Source organism: Taeniopygia guttata, chromosome 1A (assembly GCF_048771995.1).
Source record: "Taeniopygia guttata chromosome 1A, bTaeGut7.mat, whole genome shotgun sequence".
Classification (NCBI taxonomy): domain Eukaryota; kingdom Metazoa; phylum Chordata; class Aves; order Passeriformes; family Estrildidae; genus Taeniopygia; species Taeniopygia guttata.
In genome coordinates, this window is record NC_133025.1 from 36,817,151 (window position 1) to 36,838,389 (window position 21,239).

At 40.2% G+C, this 21,239-nt stretch overlaps 1 protein-coding gene across 1 annotated transcript in view; it reads left to right on the top strand.

The window, feature by feature from the left end:
- The first annotated feature begins 12,765 nt into the window (after nt 1–12,765).
- Nucleotides 12,766–21,239, top strand: part of ZDHHC17 (zDHHC palmitoyltransferase 17) — a 65,537-nt gene continuing 57,063 nt past the window's right edge. Inside the window, exon 1 of the mRNA XM_030260292.4 lies at nt 12,766–12,920. Coding sequence (XP_030116152.4) covers nt 12,858–12,920 — 63 coding nt within the window. The 5' untranslated portion in view covers nt 12,766–12,857. The remainder of the gene's footprint in view (nt 12,921–21,239) is intronic.

The following is a 21,239-nucleotide window of genomic DNA, read 5'->3' on the forward strand; positions in this document are numbered from 1 at the left end:
ATATTCTTTTCCATTTTTGAGTGTGTGGGATTTGAGATACTAGAAACTAGCTACTCTTGACATTTCAAAGTCAACTAAGCTGGAAGTCACTGCTTAACCACAGAGAAAGAAAAAATTATGACCAGTATTGCACTTCAGATGCATGAAACCCCTTGTTCCCTTGCTCCAGCCTGCAGGCTGTACACATTCTGTAGCAGATTTAGTACAAGTGAAAAATTACACAGCAGTGCCTTTATGATTAACAAATACTACATGAAAAAGAAAACTTTGTTTCAAGAGACTATGAGTAAGAAGTCCCCTATTCTTTCCCTAGCCACACTTCTTTTCCTCTTTAATACCCTTCTTTCTCTACCATTTGCTGCCTGTTGTAATAGTTCGTCTGCAGTTCTGTCTATTTCCTCCAAAGCTTTACAGACTCATATTATTTCCTTTCTACTCAAGGGTCTTTTCCTGGTTTCTCATGTGCCCCTCTCCCCCTTAATTTGCACCTTGTCTGTTCCTCTTTTTATTCTTCAACCTATTTATTGAGATTGCTGCCAGGTTAAGGCAAGGCTACCGGCAGAGGGCAGGACCACACAGGTGAGCTCGTTAAGGAACAAACAACTTCGGATGCTATTAGGCTTCAGTAATCTGCACTGTGCCCTTGGAGAAAGCATTGAGGTTCATTAATGCCTAATGCAATAAGCACAATCACAGAGTGGCAACTTGTCACTGCAGCAAAAAGGAAGCGCAGATGCTGATCTCAGAGCATTGATTAATGGGAGTCTTAAGCAACTCAATTTATATTAATGTTTCATATTGCCTACCAGTGTTTGCAAAGATATCCACTGATCCTTTCAGAGATCCTTTTAAGAGGAGACCCCTGCAAATATGGGGCCTGATTCACAGCTATCTGCTGAAATTTTTGCACCAGCAGAACTTCAGTGCTTTCAGGGGGTATCTGGTAACTTGCCACTGAGAGTGATGTGTTTTATTAATAATGTGAGACCAGGAGCAGCAAACCTAGCCTGTACCTTTTCTGAGTGTTTTCCAAAGTCTTCAGTTGTGTTTTCAGTCTCTGCATTTCTGTTCAAATTCAATTATTCATGTTTGACAGAACCTGCTCTGGGCCTATTATGCTTTTAAAAACTGAAAACTCCTCCAAGGTATAGTACAGAGAAGAACCCCAAACCCATGCTATTGTCCTTGAAGGAAACACTGCAAGGCTGCTGATTCTGTTATTTCAAGCAGACTGATAGCTTTTTGTCCTATTGTGTCCGTTCATAGCTGCTGAATATATTCTAAAACATCTCAATTACTCTCTATTTTACAGACATTTTTATTAGATCTATAATCTCATGCCTCATATCCTCAGAGGGTCCTCAGTGCTCTGCCTTGCTAAACAATTATCAGGGAGACGTATTTTCTCCCTGATGGATTATAAGCTTTTCTTCCAGAGGCTAGATTTTATTACACATTTTGTGTCAGGACAGCAGAGGCTCGTTGTTTCTTCTTAATTGTACCCACTAGAAGTCAAAAACATAAACACAGAAAGAAAAGCTGGAGTGATAATCCAGGCAAGAGAGAGTGAGCAATTTTTGATGTCCAACATTCTCATAAAAATTCATTTCATGTTCCTGCTGACCTGTTTCTTGTTGATTCATGGCAGATAAACAGAACACATATCTCTTTTCTCCTCTGTCATAATGCATCAGAGAGGCCAGGCTCCTCTCTTAGCCAGCCTCTTTACCGCAGAATAACAGGCTACAGGGTGGCAGATAATTTTGCAAACTTTCATATTTTTGCTGTTCATTCTGCCCATACCTTTTACTTCATCCTCTTCATATCCTGAAAAACTTCACCCACCATAGGTAGTCTTAACTCCACAAAAATCACCACTGAAAATCATGTTAATGCTGTCCCCAGAACACGATATTTCAGATGTTGTGCTTGCACTTTCCACAGCAAAACTACACAGAAATATATTCCTGTCTTTCAGATAAAGGTGCCAAATTCATTAATCAGCTTTCTAATTAATACTAAGTCTAAACCTCCATTGTCTTTCCTCCAGTCATCACAGTAGTAAAGTCATAGATAAATAAGACTTAGAAGCATTGCACATGACCTGTTTTATTCATATATGGGGACTTTCGAACAGATATTTTAAGGAATATATATCTTAATGAATTGAAAGGACAGCATGTGAAGGAATCAAGCTAGACTTCTCAGTATCAGTACTTAGGAGATTTCCTGCCAGCTGGCTGCTATGAAGTTGCCAAGACTACAGACTGCTGACATTCTTTAGGATCAAAGGAGAAGATGAGGAACCCAGAAGTCAACAATACTTTGAGAAATGAAACAGCAAAACATTCACCATAGACTTAACACTGTTCCATTCCTTACAGAAGCAAGTAAGAGTGTAGCATTAGATTTTTCACTAGAAGGCAAATCACTACAATGATTCTACTGATTTTGCTGAAAAAAATATAAGGTTTATGTCTGCAAAAGTCTCACAATTGGAGGCTACTGCTGCCAAGTTTTTCATTTATTCTTCCTTCATTCTGAACACCTTCTTTGCCATGCATTTGACAAGCACTTGAAATACCACTACAAAACAAATGCACACATATTCAAGCCGTCATCCTTTTGCATAAATTTATTATCTTCAGAAACACCTACATTACTTTGGAGCCAAAGCAATTTTTAAAAATATCACTCAGAGGAGTAATAGGGTAAAATTATATCACTCTCCAGTGGAGTGCCAAAGGCAGTAGCCTCTGTTGAGGGTCACTTATGAATTCTCCCATCCTAACAAAGTGTCTGGTAGGCTGATGTCTGAACAATGTTATAGCTTTCACAGGCAGGATGTAGGGTCTCTCTCACCACCGTAGAAACTGGCTTTTATCTGCTTTGGGTGCATGACAGAAGTCAGACCAGGTCCCTCACTAACCACCTATCTCACCAGTAAAACTCTGAAATGCTTCATTCTTGCCTAGCAGTAAATTTGAGAAGGACATAAATACTCATGGTTAATATTAAAATATTTAGTGTTTTAAATTCACTCTTGGGTTTTTCCCCACCCAATTTCTTGCAAAGGTTACCTACTGCCTCCTTCCCAATTCTGGCAGCTGCCTATGTGTAGGAAAACCCATGTCTTGGTAATAAAGGAGCTCATAACCATAGATTTGAAGTGCTCAAGCCTAATAAGAGATAGCTTTCAGGTTTAGAATGACCACAACCCCAATGTTGTGAGTCTTCCTGTATTGCTTCTTTAAAAGAATAATACAGTTACATTATTATAATACAGTGGCTCCTTTTGGTATATTTTGCATTTCTGATCTGCCTTCTATTTGAATCTACCCGTGTCTTAGGATAGGAACTGAACATTTGTGAAGGACAAGCTATGAGGGCTGATTGAGTTTGCAGCCTAACAGCACAGAGCCTTACACAACTTAGTTTGCCATGAGTTGTGCTTCTGTGGGGCGACTGCATTCCAGTGTCTGAAGTCCCTTCATTTTCTCTTTTAAATTCAAGATCTCTTTTGATTTGTTGTCTCTCTCTTGTAAAAGTTATGTCATAAAAATGTCTGGGACTTGGTTCTGATGTGCATCTTTGACCACTTGCACAGCTGGCTCTGCATGATCCCGACCCCGAGCTGGGTTCACATGAACTGGCTCTGCTAATTCTGGAGCTGGGAGCCTTAGGGTGTTATCCAGCTGGCATCTGCAGAAGCGCTGCTGCGTTACTCCTTGCACGGCTCAGTCAGCACAATGGCTCCATGCTGCAGCAGAGGGATGCTCAAGCTCAGGTGAGCCCACACCAGGGCTCTCTATGCCCTGCTCCATCCAGCAGAGCTCTGCCTGTCCCGCCTTGACACAGTAAATACACAGAGAGGTTTTTAGGCAGTTTAGCTGGATTTGATTCTCTGTACTTGGTTTTAATATTCTGCGAGTGGCAGAACCAACCTTGTGATGCTGGGCAATTGTCTGCAGAAAGTGCAGGTTTAGATTGTGTATTTCTATAGTTTTATCTGCTTCAGTACACCACCTTGGGCAGAAATGGTAGGAAAATATTTGCCATACAATTGTGAGGGAAAATGGAGTCAGAGAGAGGGTTTTATAGACCTACTCAGTACATGAGGACCCCAATGGTACCACCAGCCCTGACTGTCGCTGCCCACACTTCTGGGGCTCCCCCACACTGCCCACCCCGTGTCAGCCCCCCAGGGCCATCAGCCCCTGCTCCAGAGATGCCACAGCAGCACCAGCCTGCAACATCCTACAACTCTGTCCATCCTGTCCCCATCCCCAGGGCAGTGACTGATGTTGGTGCCCCCCTGCTGTTCCTTTACCAGCCCAGTCGGTGCCTAGGCAGCAGCAGCTCTGCTCCTTTGCTGGAAGCTGTAGGACATGACACTAGGAAAAATTACCGAGTTAAAAACTGGGAATGCCAGAGACGGGCTATCAAGCAAAAATGAAGATATTCATAAGAAACTAAGCATATGGCTACTAGGTCTCTATTACATGTCATTCCACCTTCACAGAATTACCCCTTCTCCCTGTGAGACAGGCAGGGACCGGGTTAGTGTTACACAGGGGAGCTCACATCAACACAACTGCCAGAGTATTCTCAGCTGCAATACGCCGACCTGTAACTTTGCAGATGAAAGTATTATTTTTGCTGTCAGCCCCCTCCTGCTCTATTAAAATTCAATGTTATGGTCTTACTTTCCCTATGGACATGTTTTGTTGTTTGTTTCCAAGACGTGACAGAAACATTCATGTGCTTCTAGCAACTGCTGAAACCTAAGAGAAAGAGCTTATAAATTAGCAGCAGCATGCTTTAGTATAATAAACTCCTTACTTCTTTTGCTACAATATATGACCATTTGTAGCAGTTTTAAAGCCCAGATATATATACCCATCTATTAAATACCATTCTGTGTGCCAAGCCTTTTACTTCCACTGTATTAAAGCATGAGTAAGCCTTTTTTCTTTTTCTTTTTCTCTTTTTTTTTAAGGACCACTAAATGTACCAGCAGTAAATGAAACCCAAGATGACCAAGGTCCTGCAAGTTCAGAAGTGTTGCCACTTCCCATTACCATCAAGATGTGCAATTAGAGTGCTGGGAAATCTCTTAAGTGATGATTCTCTTGAGAACAGGGGATGAGAGTTTTAAACTTTGCAGCAATTCAAGGGAAGTCTTTCCCATCAAGCTGCAAGAATAATTGATGCTATTTTGACTGTGTTACCTCAGCATGTTTTTTTCAGAGAAGAGTCATGAAAGAGGGTTAAATCATCTGCCTCTTTCTGGAATTACCTACATTGCCCACGGTTTTTGGTGTTTCTGATCAGGCATGATTTTGATCTGCAAGCTCAGAAAGGCAGACTTGGAATAGTGCATCTGTAGATTGCCATCCTCTCCTAACCCAGATCTTTGCACAGCAGAATAGAGCTGCATAGCATGGCTGTCAGCTTTAGTGTGACAGCTCAGTTCGCCTCCATTTATTCCAGAAACAGTGCCACTGGTTCATTCCCCACAGCTTCGAGATTTCATTATACCAACTATGCACCTCCTATACATTTTGATGTCTTTTATGATTCCCAAGCATACCATCTAAACATACAACTTTCTGAACTCCAGGCTTGGAGTTCACAGCATGATGTTTAACATGGTGTATTGAATATTAGGGATGTTTGAGTTTGCATTTCAGATTAGTCATTTGCATCCAAACCTTATGAATGTTTGATGTATTTTACTTACTTTATTGTTTTAAAGACTGGTTGTGGGGATTATTTCTTCATTTGGTTATACCTTCAGTATTCTGACAGTCCTTATATGAATCTAATAAAGGAATTTCCCCCCACTGTATCAATGAGTCAGTGGAAGAGGTTGCTGCTCTGTATCCTTGCTTAGTCAAGGACAGAAAACTGCTACCACTCTTTCCCATTAAAACAGAGTCAAAATTATATTGGCCCCTATGCTTGGAGTATTTGCCTGTGTACAACCATTATTAATTCACCTTAAATTCAGCAAAAACCTACACAAGATGGTAATTTATGCAACATTTTCCATCACAATTTTGGAAGTTTTTCATAAGTGCTGTTGGCTTATTTTGTCTGTCCTTAATTCCAGTAATATAATAAATCTAAAATACCTGTATGGCATGATTTAAGGACTTCAATAAGCCAATTAATTGTTCTCTACAAAAAAACCTCAAACAAAACCAACCATCGAGAATTTAAACGTCTCCCATGGAAAGCAGATATTCACCCCTGAGGTGATCAGGCAGTTGGACTAGATGATTATTGTAGGTCTCTTCCAACTGAGCACTTCTCATCTCTTGCTCTTGTCTAATATCAGAAACTGTCTGGATTTAATATTTCATTTTCTTTTTTACTACATTTGATAAAGTTTCCCTCTTTTATATTTTTTTCCTGTACTATTCATTTTTCTCCTCTTACATGAAAGTAAAGTACTTTTCATGCTCAATGAATGAGCAGGTCCATCCCTGGCAATACACCTCCCGTGACAATGGGCTCTACATATTCGCTGCCATAACCATGATGACAACAATTCCTGAAGAGGATTATAAAACAGTAGTATTCTAGGACCATGCTATTTATAGAAGTGTCTAATTAATTTATGTTTGGATATCACCTTGGTTACTGAAAATTATTTTAATGCAGCTAGAAAATTCTCATTTTTAAGGGGGAAGGGTGTTAGTCTACCATGTTTCTCAGAGCTTGCTTTATATCTGAGCAGGGAAAATATTTACTACATTTGATATAAAGTACCAAAAAGATTTCATCTATTGGCTTTCAACCAAAGATTGTAAATGAAACTCTTAAATGTTATTTTTTTCTCTCATTTTATCATTCAGCACCCTTCAAGCTAAATTCCTGAGGATGCAGTACTTCCATAAAACCATTGTTGAATATTTATTGCTTCATTCTCAATGGCATCTTTTCAAAGTAGTGGAATTACTATTAATTTTATTTTATTGGTTTGTCACTTGTTTTCATTTTGGCAGTGAGTTTCTGCCTCAGCAACTGCTGTGTTTCAAAAATTTATTCTTTGGATATATTCTGCACTTTCTCCAAAGACAGCTAGAATAATCAGCCCAATGCACAAGATGTAAAGAGAGGTCTGGGAGAGGACAAAAGATAATGAAGATGAAAATAGAAAAGGAAAGAAGTTCATAAAGTGTAATCCAGTCTTCAGTTTCAAGTCTGTTCATTATCCTTTACAAATATGGAGCTGTCAGCTGTTGTACAGGGTTGCATCACAGTAACCCTGGGTTTCCCCAAAAACTGAGTTCAGGCAGATGTTTTAGCAGAAAAAAACTAGTACATGTGGCATGTTACTGAATGTGCCAAGAACAAGCTCTGGGGGAAAACTCACAGGAGACTAACAGACTTAGGTAAGTTAAAAATTATTTTAGTACACTTATTAGATTTATATAGTGTAAGTAATGAGAACACTAAGTAATAGCCACTTGGACTGTAATGAACAAAGAAAGGAGAGATGGTCCTTTGTCATAAAAGAGAGCAGCAAAGTCATCTGTGAGTACGATATGGTATCAAGATCAGATATTTAAAACACAGCGAGTGGGAAACAGAAGCACATCATCTTAAAGGGAAAAAAATGGGAATAAAAAGTCAAGTTAGGTAACCCCACTCATTTTCTGCACTTTTAAATCAATGCAGAATGTGTCAGCAGTGGAATTGCATCAGCAAAGATAATCACCTAGGGAAATAATATGATTGCTTTATGTCACTCAAGGGCTATACATACTTCATGCTAATGAGATTATTTTGGCAGAAAAGAAATATACAATAAAATGCAAAACCACAAAAAATGAAGAGCAAGGGTGCTATGCTTAGGAGCAGCTTATGCTTAGTGCTTACCCCTCTATGTTCAAGTACTAAGTAATGTTTCTACAAAAAACTCATTTGAAAACAACAGAAGTGACAGAAAGAATCTCTCCAGAAAGAGATATTGGATTCACAGGCTGATGTGCTTACTGTTTTGAAAGCAATATTTATTTAGACATTTAGGATTCAACAATTACAATTTTTTAATAGATGTCTAGCATCTTGCAGATGGTCCCTGTTTTCTCTATGTGTTTATGTCATCAGCATTATATTTCAATAACTCTATGGGGAAATCTCCCTGAATATAATTTAATACAGGGATTTGGGGTCCAGTTATACAGTAGGAAAGCACATGTAGAAAAGGCTCCCTTTAAATGAAATGGGTGACAATTTCACCACTGGAAGGGCATTTCCAGCTTCCAGTAGTCAAATGGAAAGTTTGTTCTCTTAAGGAGAGTGAGGGGGAAATAATACAAATATATTATTTTTCTGATGTTTTATATCAAACATTGCCATTAGGCCTTTCTAAGACTAGCAGCCTCCTGGACTGTTTCTAAGGGAGCAAGAGGCTATGTAGCCAAAGAGAAGATTTTCTTAGGCAGAGTCATCCTGTTCCATAAAAGCACCTATCATTTGCAGACCAGCAGACAATATGGCTTCCTATGCCATCAAAAGAAGCTCGCCCCCAACAGATACACCCAGGAGGAGTAGAGGAGAAGGTGACTTTCCCTTTAGGACCCCTGTCCATACTACACTACAGGCTACACTATAGGCTACAGGGAGGACCCTATGCTACAGGTTACAGGGAGGACCCAGACATTGGATGATAATTCAGCTGGGATTTTTCCAACATTTTTCCCTGTTTCAGGAGGATTGCTTCATGGTATCTAAAACTGTCTGGCATGATATTTGTGCCATTTGGCAAGTAGTAAAGGATAGTATAAACACACCATCTGACTTTCTTCTCTTCACAATAATGTAAATCAAGATGACCATGACTGGAATTCAGAAACACACTGATGTAAACTGGCATAAGAGCATTGCCAGGCTGTCTTTGGTGATGCTCGGGAACAAACTGCCTAATGCAGCCACTGTGACTGTGCAGAGAAGAACCTGAGCACTCTCGGTGGTGAGGGAAATCACATCACCCACTGCTGCCTTGCACGGCAGCACTGGCTGACGTGTGGCAGCACATTACATGGTCACACGGCTGCTGTCCCCAGCCATCCCGGCTGACAGATGCTGCCACCCCTGAGTAAGGACACTTGATCCCCTCATGAGTCCTCTCCTGAACTGCCATGGCTTTCAGCCCAGGATGCTGAAATCTCACATTACCTTAGAAGAGAGGACTGAAGACTGCAGTGGGTCAGGACTGGAACCTACAGTGAGATCTGATGGATTTGCCTTCTAGGACAGTCACCTCTCTCAAGAGGGCGAGGCAGCCAGTTGGGATCAAAACAAGGTTTAGTCACACAGATTTCATTCATATCCACACAGCTGTCAGAGCCCTGAGATACTTTAACAGAAGCAGTGCCTGCAGCTACAGGAGGCACTGTATTGAAGAATTTCACTGTCTGATTTCTGTTTTCAATCATGCATATTTAATATTCTCTTAATGCACTTGCTTAGAGAGCATTTTCAGCCAGATTATATTTTTAAAGACAGATTCTGTGGAGCTGTCATGCAAACTCACAGGCTTTCAGTCACCCAAACTGGTCCAAACTGTGAGAAGCTGATGTTCTCCATGTCGGAGTGAATGCAGAGAGAAATCATAGACTTAGATAAACCCATGCAGAATGACATGTTTTATACATTCATTTTGGTATACACATTTAGATAGGTGGGTGTCATTTCCAATACCTAAAGCACAAGGCTCAAACAGTAATAGGATTAGAAAATGAAGCATAGGTAGGGAATAATAAAGATAATTATTCATAGCCCCTCTGCAAATATATTCAGAGAGCAGGACCATGACATGGCTTCTCCAGATATTTCAGCCATTGATAGTGAAGCTAGTTTTTTGGGTCACTATGCAAGTGACAATTATGCAAGAGAAAATTTCAGAGGCACCTCAGTATGGTAGCAAATCCATCTGATTATTTACGAATTAGAATAATATTAATCAAAACTATGTACAAAAAGTAAAGGATATGCACAACTGTTCTAAAGATACACATTTTTGTAGGGTTAGGTAAGGTACTTTTGATCTACTACCTGTTTTTGTACTAAGACATTCTAATATTTTTACTTTAAGTATTGACCTGCCATGAGAATAAACATTTAGCTTAATTGCAATATTTCATTGCAAAGTTAAACATTGTTTACACACACTTTTAGTTATTTTAAGTGTTGATAGCATAATACAAAGCTACTACTATGAAATATGTGTTAAAAGTCTTTTATTTCACTGTCACATTTCATAGTCTAGTAGAAGACAGAAGCTAAAAAAGCTGCACAGTCATGCCTATGTGTATGATGTGTACAGATGTGTATTCCATAAATATGTTCTGTCTCTGCCAAAGGGTTTTCTTCCTAATAACTTCTTAAAGAAGATAAAATCCATGTTACAGAATAGAGAATCATAAGACTTTGTGCTACTTACTTCCCAGTTTGGCTGTTTTTTGGCTTACCTGACAATTAAAATGTCTCCAGATTTTATGTTCCTTTTCACAGTGATTAACATAAAACAAAACAAAGCAAGAAAATCTATGTGTCTGTGGTACTGGTGAACTGTTTTCCTTTTGTGAGAATATGACCTAAAATAATTTGCTAGTGTGTGTGGTGTTTAACCAATATTACAGACTTGTCCCTGTTGCATGCCTAGTTAAGTAGAACTGGATAAAACCTCTTGGGTCAATAGGGAGAGCACTTCACACATCAGCTATGGAGCATTCAATGCAATCACACAGAAGAGCATTTCCTGCCATTGATCAACAACAATTCCTGGCATTTACAAGGCATCTTTAATCAGAGAGATAAAATTGCTCTGCACTGGTAATAAATTCCCAGAGTACCCCCCTGAACGAGATGACGAAGTTCTTGATTTACAAGTGAGCTAAGTAAATCATAGAGAAGTGAAACACTTGCCTAAGGTCAGATAGTAATTTTTTTGGCAGAGTCCAGAAACACATCTAACCTTACAGGCTTTTAGATTTGTAGGAAATAGGAGTAAACTTTGTTACTGTAGCAGATTGTTTGGCTTGTATCTGCCATTTGCTTACACTGCACAGATCATAACCTCTCTGTAGTGACAATGCAAAACAATGAAGAATCACATTTCCATGTAATTATGTTAAATTGTATATAAAGAGTAGGAAAGGACAGGGAATGTTTGAAGTGTAGAAAACTTTTTAAACTTGTGCTGGCTTTTGAACGAGGAGCTCCAATGCAGAGGCACAGTAGCACAATCCCGTATTCTAGTTCTGCTGTTACTTGGCAGTAAAAGGGACACTTGCTCTGAAGAAAGATATAATAGGCTGCACATGAACTATGCTTACAGATGAGGCCCCAGTTCAAACAGCAAAAATTCTCTGTACAGATATATCTGGGAATAGAATTGGTTTGCAAATGTGTAGATCTGTGAAGAACAGACTACAAATACCTAGACAGATGTCAGAGTATTTGTTTACAATCCGGTTCACAGCTATGGGACAAAGCATAACTTCTTCAGAGTTCCAAGGAAAAATAATCTGAATAGTAAAAATACTATGAAGATTTTTAGTTATTTTATCACCCTTGCTTTTATTATAAATAGGAGTGATGAACTGTCATGATTAATAGGATTTCTATTTCTGGAGGTTGTAGGGGGTTGAAAACCCTCTTCCTCATGCAAATCAAATTGCAAATTATATCTAAGCCCTAGTACATTTAATAATATAGACAGTTAAAAAAAGATTCTCTCCTGTATACTCAGTGTCTTGTTCTGCTCTTTTAGCACTTCAGCCCTTATGGTTTCAAATATGTGCTTTGAGACCTGTTTCACCCCCCGCTTTCTAAATCTTATGTCATTCTTCTTCACAATTTTGAATTTAAATCCATTAAAAAAAGACATTTATGGTTTTACATTTTAATAATGCTGCAGTCAGATTTTATTAGTGCTTCTCTGTTACATTTTGCATGAGATAGGAAAGAGTAATGAAGAGAATATCATTGTAGGGTTTTAGGCTTATGAGCTTAATGTATTATGATACAACAAAATGTATTATCCAAAGGTCCCTTTCTCACAAAGGCAAATGAGAGCACCATAGATATAGCAAAATAGAGCAGTAGTCAAAGCAGCAATAACATTCTGTAATTGAAAAACCATTTTTGATAAAAATGTAATTTATTAAAATTTAAAAAAAAAAAGCGCTTTAGGATTCCTAGTCTTGGCTGTATGAACATTACTCAGCCTGTGAGAATAGAAATGACCAGCTAAACAGAGCTATTTAGTAACTTGTCCCCAAATCCGCAGCCATCTGGGCAGTGCGTGTGTGCTGGGATGTGAGGAACCACCGGCCCAGTAGGGCACAGGGAGTCCTCAGGACTACTTCAAACATTCCTGCAGTCTGGAGCAAAAACCTAATTAAAACCTTCTTGCTTTCTTCCCATGCTCTCTTTGCTACTCCAGCAGGCATGAGGGTAACTCCCAACGAAAGATGGACAGAGATTGCTTAGTATGGAACCAAATCCCCATTGCAGGCAGAAGGTGAAGGGCGCTCTTTTCGCTCACATTCCAACTTGTGATGAACCTTACTCCTTACTAGGAGTATCTCCGCAAACCTGCGCTATACCGACTATGGATTCCAGCACGGGTACCGGTATCCCCGCAGGCACGGGGGTGCACACACACACACAGGACACAGGCTCTGTGTGCCACAAGCACGCCCACCAGTGACCCGCACCGCCGCCCGCCCCGCTCCGTCCCTCCCGCCCGGGCCGCCACAGGAAGCGGCGGCGCGCGGGGGCGCGGCGGGCACGCGCGCTACCCGGCATGCAGCGGGCGCGGGGCTCGCAGGAAGATGGCGGCGCCGCTGGAGGAGTACGAGAAGGAGGCGGGCTGCGTGCCCATCCTGCACCCGGAGGTGCGAGCGGCCCGCCCGCAGGGAGCGCGGCGCGGCAGCGGGGCTCGGGGCGCGGCCGGCACTGCGTCCCGCCGCGGGGCGGGGGGGAGCGGGGCTCGGCGGGCGGGCGGGCAGGCGGGGTGCACGGAGGGCGGGAGGTGCGGCGCCGCCGCCCCCCGCCGCCGGCCTGGGTGTGCGCGGCGGCGGTGGGCCGGGCCGGGCCGGGCCGGGCCGGGCCGGGAGGCGGGTGCGAGTGGCGGGGAGCCGTGCAAGGTCCGCCGCCGGCCCTCCGTGCGCCCTCCGTGCCGGTAGTGCCGCCCGCCCCCGAGCCGGGGCGTGAAGCCGCGGCGGGGGCAGAGGCGCCCCGGGCGGTGCCGCGGTCCGGCCCCTGAGCGGCAGCGCCCGGGGCTCGCAGCTCGCCCCGGCCCGGCTGCCCGGCGGGAAGCGGCTCGGAGGAATTAGTGTTTCCCCTTGGGTTTAGATGGCACTGGTCTGCAGCTCACCCGCAGGTCGGGGCTGGCCCCATCCAGCCCAGCGCTCCCTGTGTGGCGTGGGCTTACCTAGAGAGCCAGCGGTCTATTTTTTTCCAGTGTGTTGACGGTGGGAGGAATGTTTACAGGTAACATTTAGAGGTCGTTTCGTGCCGTTTTTTTTTTTACCCTTTTGTGCCGCCTACCTTTGTCAGCGGCATGTATGTATTATTGAGGACTAGTGTGATTGTTTTGTAAGGTATTTTAAACAGTTTAGAAAAGCTTTTACATGTGGACTTGTCATCTGATACGTTAAGGACTGTAAGAATTGATTTTTTTCAGCCTACAGAACTGATCAGTGCATATGTCAGGCTCCAGTTTTTGCTAAACAGATGGTGTCTTTTCCTTAAACAGTGTCTTAAAAGACTGGTAGTTTATTTGATTACTGAAAAGGCTATATAGGCCTCTATATGTAGTCATGTACCTTACCCTGGTCTACCTCTCTAAACTGTGCTCATGAGTTTTGAATAGACCGGTCTATTCCGAAAAGTAATTAGCTAGCAATAAACCCCAAGTAAGTGTCTCAAATTTTTTTTTTGGTGGTGTATGTTTGTTTTTTGATTTTTTTTGTTGGTTTCTTTGGGGATTTATTTTAAGGGATATGTGTAAACTGTTGCTAGACCTTTTTTCAGCCTAACTGGAGTCAGACTAAATGCAGTACCTCTACTGAGCAGTGTCTCATGATTTTCAGAAGTGACACAAGTTTTCAGTAGTGATCAAGACTGTAGGATGTTGATGTTTTTGAAAGAAAGTGTTCTTAACTTGTGGAAACTTTTGATAGGCAATCTAAGACTGGAAGATGGAATAAAAAGCATTTACAGCTTATCAGAAATGTATTGTGTTTTAAATATTGCAGACTAGTGTTTGTTAACTTGGAATACTTACTGTATAGGAAACGAAAATATCTCAATTTAAATTTATAGTCTAGCTAGTTAATCTGGTAGGATCTTATACTGTTCCTTTGATGCATAAAGTTGAATGTCTGCACAAAAGATGGGAATGGAAGTTAATATATATTGTGTGCTGTAACATCAACTGGAATATTTTAATATGCAATAAACATCACTAGTTTAGAGGGAATTTTATTCAATTTTTCCAGAAATGATGAATGTCTGACTAGATATTACTCACAAGATAGTGTCTACATGGATTTCAGTGAGTGTTTCCTTATTCCCTAAAGTCTTTGTACAGATAAACTTTGAACGAGAAGGATGTTTTTCATGTTGGTAGAGAGACAAGCTGGCTGTTAACAGACGCTCCAGAAACACTCTTTGAAAAACTTATGGATTGTGTGCCATAGCAGAGCTGTATTGTCACAGACCTGCCCACTGAACAATGCAGTGCATCTGTGTTCAGTCGTTTTTGAAGGTCAGGGGCTCTAATACGTGGTGATTTCCACTTTTTAAGAAGACAGCACCATGTCCTTATGTAAGTAGTGACGTTAGAGCATATAATCAGTTTCAACATTTGTGTACATTTAAAACCGATACTTTTTATAGGACTGTCAAAATCTTAACTTTTTTTTTTTTTTTTTGCTTCATAGTGCTGTTGTTTATTTTTGGTATCTTTTTCAGGTATTTTTGTATGCCTTTCATATGAGGCTTTTGCTTCTTACTGTCTTTTTGTATTGACTAATTTGGATTACTTTCAAACTGTTTGGAGTTTTTTTTTTTTTTTGAAGGGATGTGTTTGTCTTATGTGGGCTCTAAGGCTTTGCATTTTGCCATAAAATACTATGAATACAATATTCATGTTGTAGGAAAGAGGTTCTAAGGAATACTGAAATTTTCTTAAATACTGTCATGCTGAGAGATTAGTTTATTTATTTATTTGTGGAAGACTCAGTTTGAAGTGATTCAGTAATTTCAGTAAGAAGAGGTAGAAACAGATGCTTTAGGAAACTTACAGTGGGCATGCTTTTGAGGGTGTTTGTGTGGTACTGTGCTGAATTCTTGGGCCTTCCTTGCTCCCTCCCTCATGAATGAAAGCTGAATTTGAGTAATAGACTCTTCTTTCCAAGGGTATTTATTCTGCCTTTTGACAAGTTCAGTTTAGTATGACAATGTAGATCCTACTTTTCTAGCTGTAAGATTGGTAGTGGAACAACAGAGCTTCTGAAGATAATTTCAGTGGTGAAATACAACAAATAATATTAATTGCACACGTGATACTTGTAGGAGGATCTTATAGTATGTGATAAATGCTTGGAGAATTGCTGCCTAACTGATACATCTTGGAAATAGCTGTTAGGATTATTCCTGAATTTCATTGTTCCTAAAAGTCTTGGAGGAGCTGGTCTACTAGACTCAGGTATTTTCTTTAGTGATTTGGACACAATATCAAAATTGTCAATAATAAATCTCACAGACAAACAAGATGAATGGGTGCTAAGCAGGGATGATGGAACTGTACAAAACCATCTAGAATTCACGTGAAATTATGCTGATAAAGCAAGGCACACCTTAAAGAAGCAACATTCAAAGTAGTGCACTGAAGGTAAGAAGCATATGCATGGGATTGTATCCCAAAAGTTATTGACTGATAGGATACAAATATGAACAAGCAGTTCAGCAGAAGTACTTTGTTTAAAAATGTATAAGAACAAGGAGATGATTTTTGGCTGAACATGTGGTAATGCTCATGATGAAGTTTTTTCTTTAAAATATTTTAAATAGTGAAGAATATGGGAAAGAATTATAAATTATTTTAATAATGCCTTACAGTAGGTAAAAGGCCTGAAAAAGCCCTGTTCACATTATCTGAAAAAGTGAGAGGTATCTTTTTTTCCCCCATGTGAATATTTTCTTACTGAAATCCGGTGCTTTATTCAGTTTATGCTTAACAAGATCCAGTGACTGGAAAGTGAAGTTGAATGGGATCAAATTGAAAAGCACAAGTGGTAAACTTGGAGGGTGAGTAATCATTGTAGTGAAGGAAGAAGCAGTAGTGGATTATCCAGCTGTTAATGTTTTCAGCTGGAAGTCAGGGATTCTTCTATAGACCCAATGCAAGATTCCACAAATGGATAACTGAGCTGTGTGTCAAATATGTGAGTACAGAGGCTTGTAGACTGTGTTGGAGTGACTCTGATTCATAAACATGAATTTTTAGGAATTCTCAGCAGGATTGGGAAGTGCATGGTCGACCAAAGGTAGCCCAGTGCGTGTTTCTCTCGGAGTGGACGTGGTAGTGGTTGAGCTGCAGTGTGATACGGTAGCTCCATAGTGAGGGTTGCAGAGCGCCCTGCCATGGCAGAGTAACACTGGGCTAAGTAGTCCCTCCCTGCTGGTTTGTTTCATTCCCCCAGTGTTTAGGTTTCTGGTGACAAAATAGCAAGCTCTGCTTCCTTTTATACAGTGTAGCCCTGCTATGGGAATGCTGCTCACGCTGATTATGTTTGTTATCCTCTGATTAAATTATTTTAATAGGCCAACAGACCATCTAACTTCAAATTACTTGGGTCTTCTAAATAAGAGTGAATTCCTGACTCTTCTGTGGTAGGTGATGATAGGTTTGGATGCTTTATTATGAAATTCCAGTGGCGGGGAGGCAGAAGACTCTTAGAAAATGGATTTTGCCTGTAATGCTTCTTTGTATTTGAAAAATATTCTAGGGCCTAGTATGGCCCTAATGGCCAAAGGTATTGCAGCTGTTGACAGTTGCATTGCTTCCTAAATGGTAAGAAGTATTACTGGGAAGGAAGATCTATTCTGTTACTTCAGTGTAGTTCATTTACCAGTGCCAGGCGGTGTGGGATATATTTGAGAAAGATGGAAGTTACTGTTTATTTAGACACCTCTTGGCATTAAAAAAAATCTTGTCCAAGAACAATCTTCCTGCAAAGTTGAAAAGCAGTTTTAACAGTTATGGGCTCTGTTTGGCAGGAATTTTTCCAGATGGAAGCCATCATTCTTATTTTTGTTTCTCTCCTTGTGGTTCAATTTGTAACTACCAAGGAAGTCAGAAGCATGTATGCTTGTATTCCTTGTTGGTGATTTGAAGAAAACAAGTAAGCCTATTGTGAATAGCTTTGCTCCAATATTTTTCTGTTTGAAATTTCAGTGAAAGGCCTGACTTTACCATCCAGCTCTATTCTCTGTGGAGTTCTGTAGATATTGTTGGTGTTGTACTGGATTGCAGATTATTCTTGATTGTCCCGTACGGATGCAGAACTTACTGTGTTGCTTAGTTAGGCTCACTCCAGAGACTAGTCTTGCATTTGTGAGCTCATTCAAAGATCAGGTATCACTTATTATACTGCTTAGAAAGGACAACAGAACTATAAGTCTCACACAAATTAGCATACTTGATATTGAGGCTTGAGCCTTACTTTGTGTACCTTGGGTAGCTTCAAAAGCTGAAGATGGAGAGGAATGCAGATCTAATCCAACTTTATATCACAGGCTAAAGTTTTTCTAACTAATTCTTTTTATTGCCAGAATGCTAGTTATAAAGTAAAAATAAAACAAAATCCTATGTTAATAGGTCATATTGCATAACTGGGAAAGTTGCCCTCAAATTTAATTAGTCTGTTTAAGACTTAAACATGTTTCTAGTCTGAATTTAATTTATTTCTGTTCATTACATCTTGCAAGATATCTATCCAAATATAGGTCTGTCTGTATCTATTTAATATGCTGACGATTATCAGATCCCTACACTACTGTTATGGTCTGCAGTCCTCCTGACCCTTTTGAGTCTCTCGTGTTCGTTTGTTCTTTCAGTGTTTTGGTGGCTTTGCTCTCAGTACAGTAGCTGTTGCAGGAACTTGGGAACAGTGCACTACTCTGACTGTGGCAGTAAACACTCTCTGGATGCCCTGTCCCTGGAAGTCTTTAAGGTCAGGCTGGATGCTCTGAGCTCTTGTCCTTGCCCATGGCAGAGGGTTGAGCTAGATGGGCTTCAAGATCCCTTCCAACCAAGGCGATCCTGTGATTCCTGCTCATCATTCTCCATAGCTATATTTGCACTGGTCTTGTTGGGAACAGTGTCACACTGGAAACTTGTACTTAGATAATGACAATCCCTTCAAGGTAGTTTCTAGTGTAGATCTTTATTTTAGATAGGACTTTGCTTTTGTTGGTATTTTAAAAACCCTAATTTTGTCCTGTCCCAACATGCCCTAAGTTGTATCAGAAAGAGAGTATTAGTTGTTCCCCTTTTTCTCTCTCCACACACTCCCCGCCCTCCCCTCCCAGTAAGAATGCTCTCTAACTGTTGTTTACTTCTGGGTTGCAATGATGAAATAGGATGGGTCAAGATGCAGCCTCTGAAGGATGCTTGGTGTTTTCATATTGACACTTTTCTTGGGGTTTAAAAATGGGAACTACTGGAAAAACCAAAACGAGGCTTTTTTGGAGCGTATTCCTTAACTAGGAGAGTAGGTATAATAGTCACAAAGCAAATCATAAGAATAATGCTTGCTCACCTGTAGTTTTTAATACATGCAAGATAGACAACATTAACTTTCTTTGTATTCTAATTTCTTAATTAAAATATCAGACACTACTAACCAAAACACTTTGGACATTAACTGTATTTGACCATTGCTACTAATTTATCAAAAGAAAGTGACAGGTTTAATTTCCTGTGAAGCCATGGTACTAGTCTTTGTAGTCTGCTATATTATTAGTATTTGGTTTTTTTGTCAGTTTTATATCAAAACCTAGAAAAGCCAGCAGTAACTTAAAATGGGAACTGTTTATAACCCATGTGATCTTGTATCTAAACTGCAGGAGTTTCTTCTGGCATAATGAATAGCAATATTCATATCTTTTGGACTATATGGTTGACCCAATCAACCTGTAATTTACAGAAGCTTAATACTTGTTGTTCTATAGACAGCATTTTATTAGGACAATTTAAATTTTCTTTTTGTTCTGCACTTAGCATTTTCAACTTTTGTAGGTTTGTGTTTTTATTGACAGTTCTATCATTCTTACTTTGTAATCTTAACAACTTTTGTTAACTTATTGCTAGGGTGGTGCTTGCCCTTCTGGGGATAGGGAGGTATTGTATCCTTTTGCTAGCATTTGGTTTTTTCATATTTTTCTAATTTGCCATGTTCATTGCCAATACTTCACTTGCAATTCTTACAAGATTTTTTTACAGTTGTTTTGTTACAGTGGCAAAGGCTACTTTGTAAATTGTGCAGTTTTTCATCACTCTGGTCTTCTTGTCAATGGTAAAATTGTGGCTTCTTGGGCATCTGGTAAAACACTTAAACTATTTTCAACTATTTAAAATTTTTGTTCTATGTATCTTCTTCTGATTTGGGCAGTAGTTTATTTTAAAGTTAAAAATTTGTTTTGAGACAGGCCCTCTTAATGCATAACAGATAAATGTCTGGTTTGATCCAAATTTCTGTTGATTCAGTTTACTTTCACTTACTAAGCATAGGCCTTATTTCTCTTAGATTTCACAGAAGATTAGTCTTTCAACAGTGCTTCTTTCACTGTGTTTGCCTGTTTGCTTAGGAAAGTAATAAGACTTAATGAATGTGGAAGAAAATTTACAGAATTGAAGAGGAAAATGTTTGTTTGCTGTTTGCTTGAAATCTGAAAAATATTGCCATTGGTACTGACATGTTTAGATAGGAGCAGCCTCAGTAAGTGATATTTCAGCATGTGCACTGTCCTCTGTGACTTTTCAAAGACAGTATGAGATAAAGATTTGACTTTCATGGTATCCTTGTAGTTGAGATAAACACTGAGGTATATTACAAATGAGACTGTGGAGCAAGGTAGAAAGCTTTTTCTGAAGTCAAAGGGAATCTGGCTGAATTGAAGCCTTGGGCCTGTCACATGCAGTACATGGTGTAACATTAGACCACAATTGTGAAATTTTGAAATTAGTAATTTCTTCCTACACTTGTAAGATGCCCTGAGGTATGTAGAAGTATTTCCTTGACTCTCTCTATAAGGGAGGTGGTACCAAAAGTGGAGGGTAGTGGGAATGCAGTGGTCAGAGCTTGGAAAGCTGCTCAAGATCAGCAGAAGAAAACTCAAGAACGAGGGAGCACAGTAGCAAGAGAGGGAGGACATCAGAGTGTACTCTGAGAACACTTGCATTGCTACATCTGAAGGATGTGATTTTTATGATTGAGTTTAAACTGGTCTCAAGCCATGGTGGAACCCAGATACAACTCCTCTCCCTTCTTGGGGTGAGCTCTTGCAATTGTGTGGCCAGTAGGTGACTTGGGGTGGTACTTGCTTGGTGAGTCTGTGACCTGATCTGACACCTTTGCTGTGCTGTTGTGAGAATGAGTAAGAGGTAATTTAAAAAAAAAAAAAAAAAAGAAGGTGCAGCCAGGACCAGGAGTATGATGCAGATCAATGCCTGATTGCAGATCACTTTTAGCTTGTCTTAAGCTGATTGTGATTTAGGTGCTTCCAGATGCACTCATATGCCAGTGGTGCTTCTCTGGTCCCAGGATGAGCCAGTTCAGGGAAGTAAATCAGTAGAAAATGCATCCAGTAAAAAAACCACTGTGAATGATGTTCTGCAAGTTCACTAAGCCTACTCATGGAAGGGTCAAGTGCACTAAAGCACTTTGACAGAAGGTAGATGGTGACCTGGCAGTCCTGGTTTGAAAACTGAGAGTTGGAGAGAATGGGCCCTTCTGCAGTGTTAGACCATGGATTCACTGAGCTGTCTCATTTGTTGTAGAAAATTGTCTATTAGCATGACTAGAAACACCTTTCATGCACTTCCTAGTTGTGGTGGGTTAACCAGCCTGTTTTTATTATAAGTGGGAATGGGAGTGTGCTCCTTTGGCTGCTAAAAAGTTTAGATGGGAATGTTGAATTGA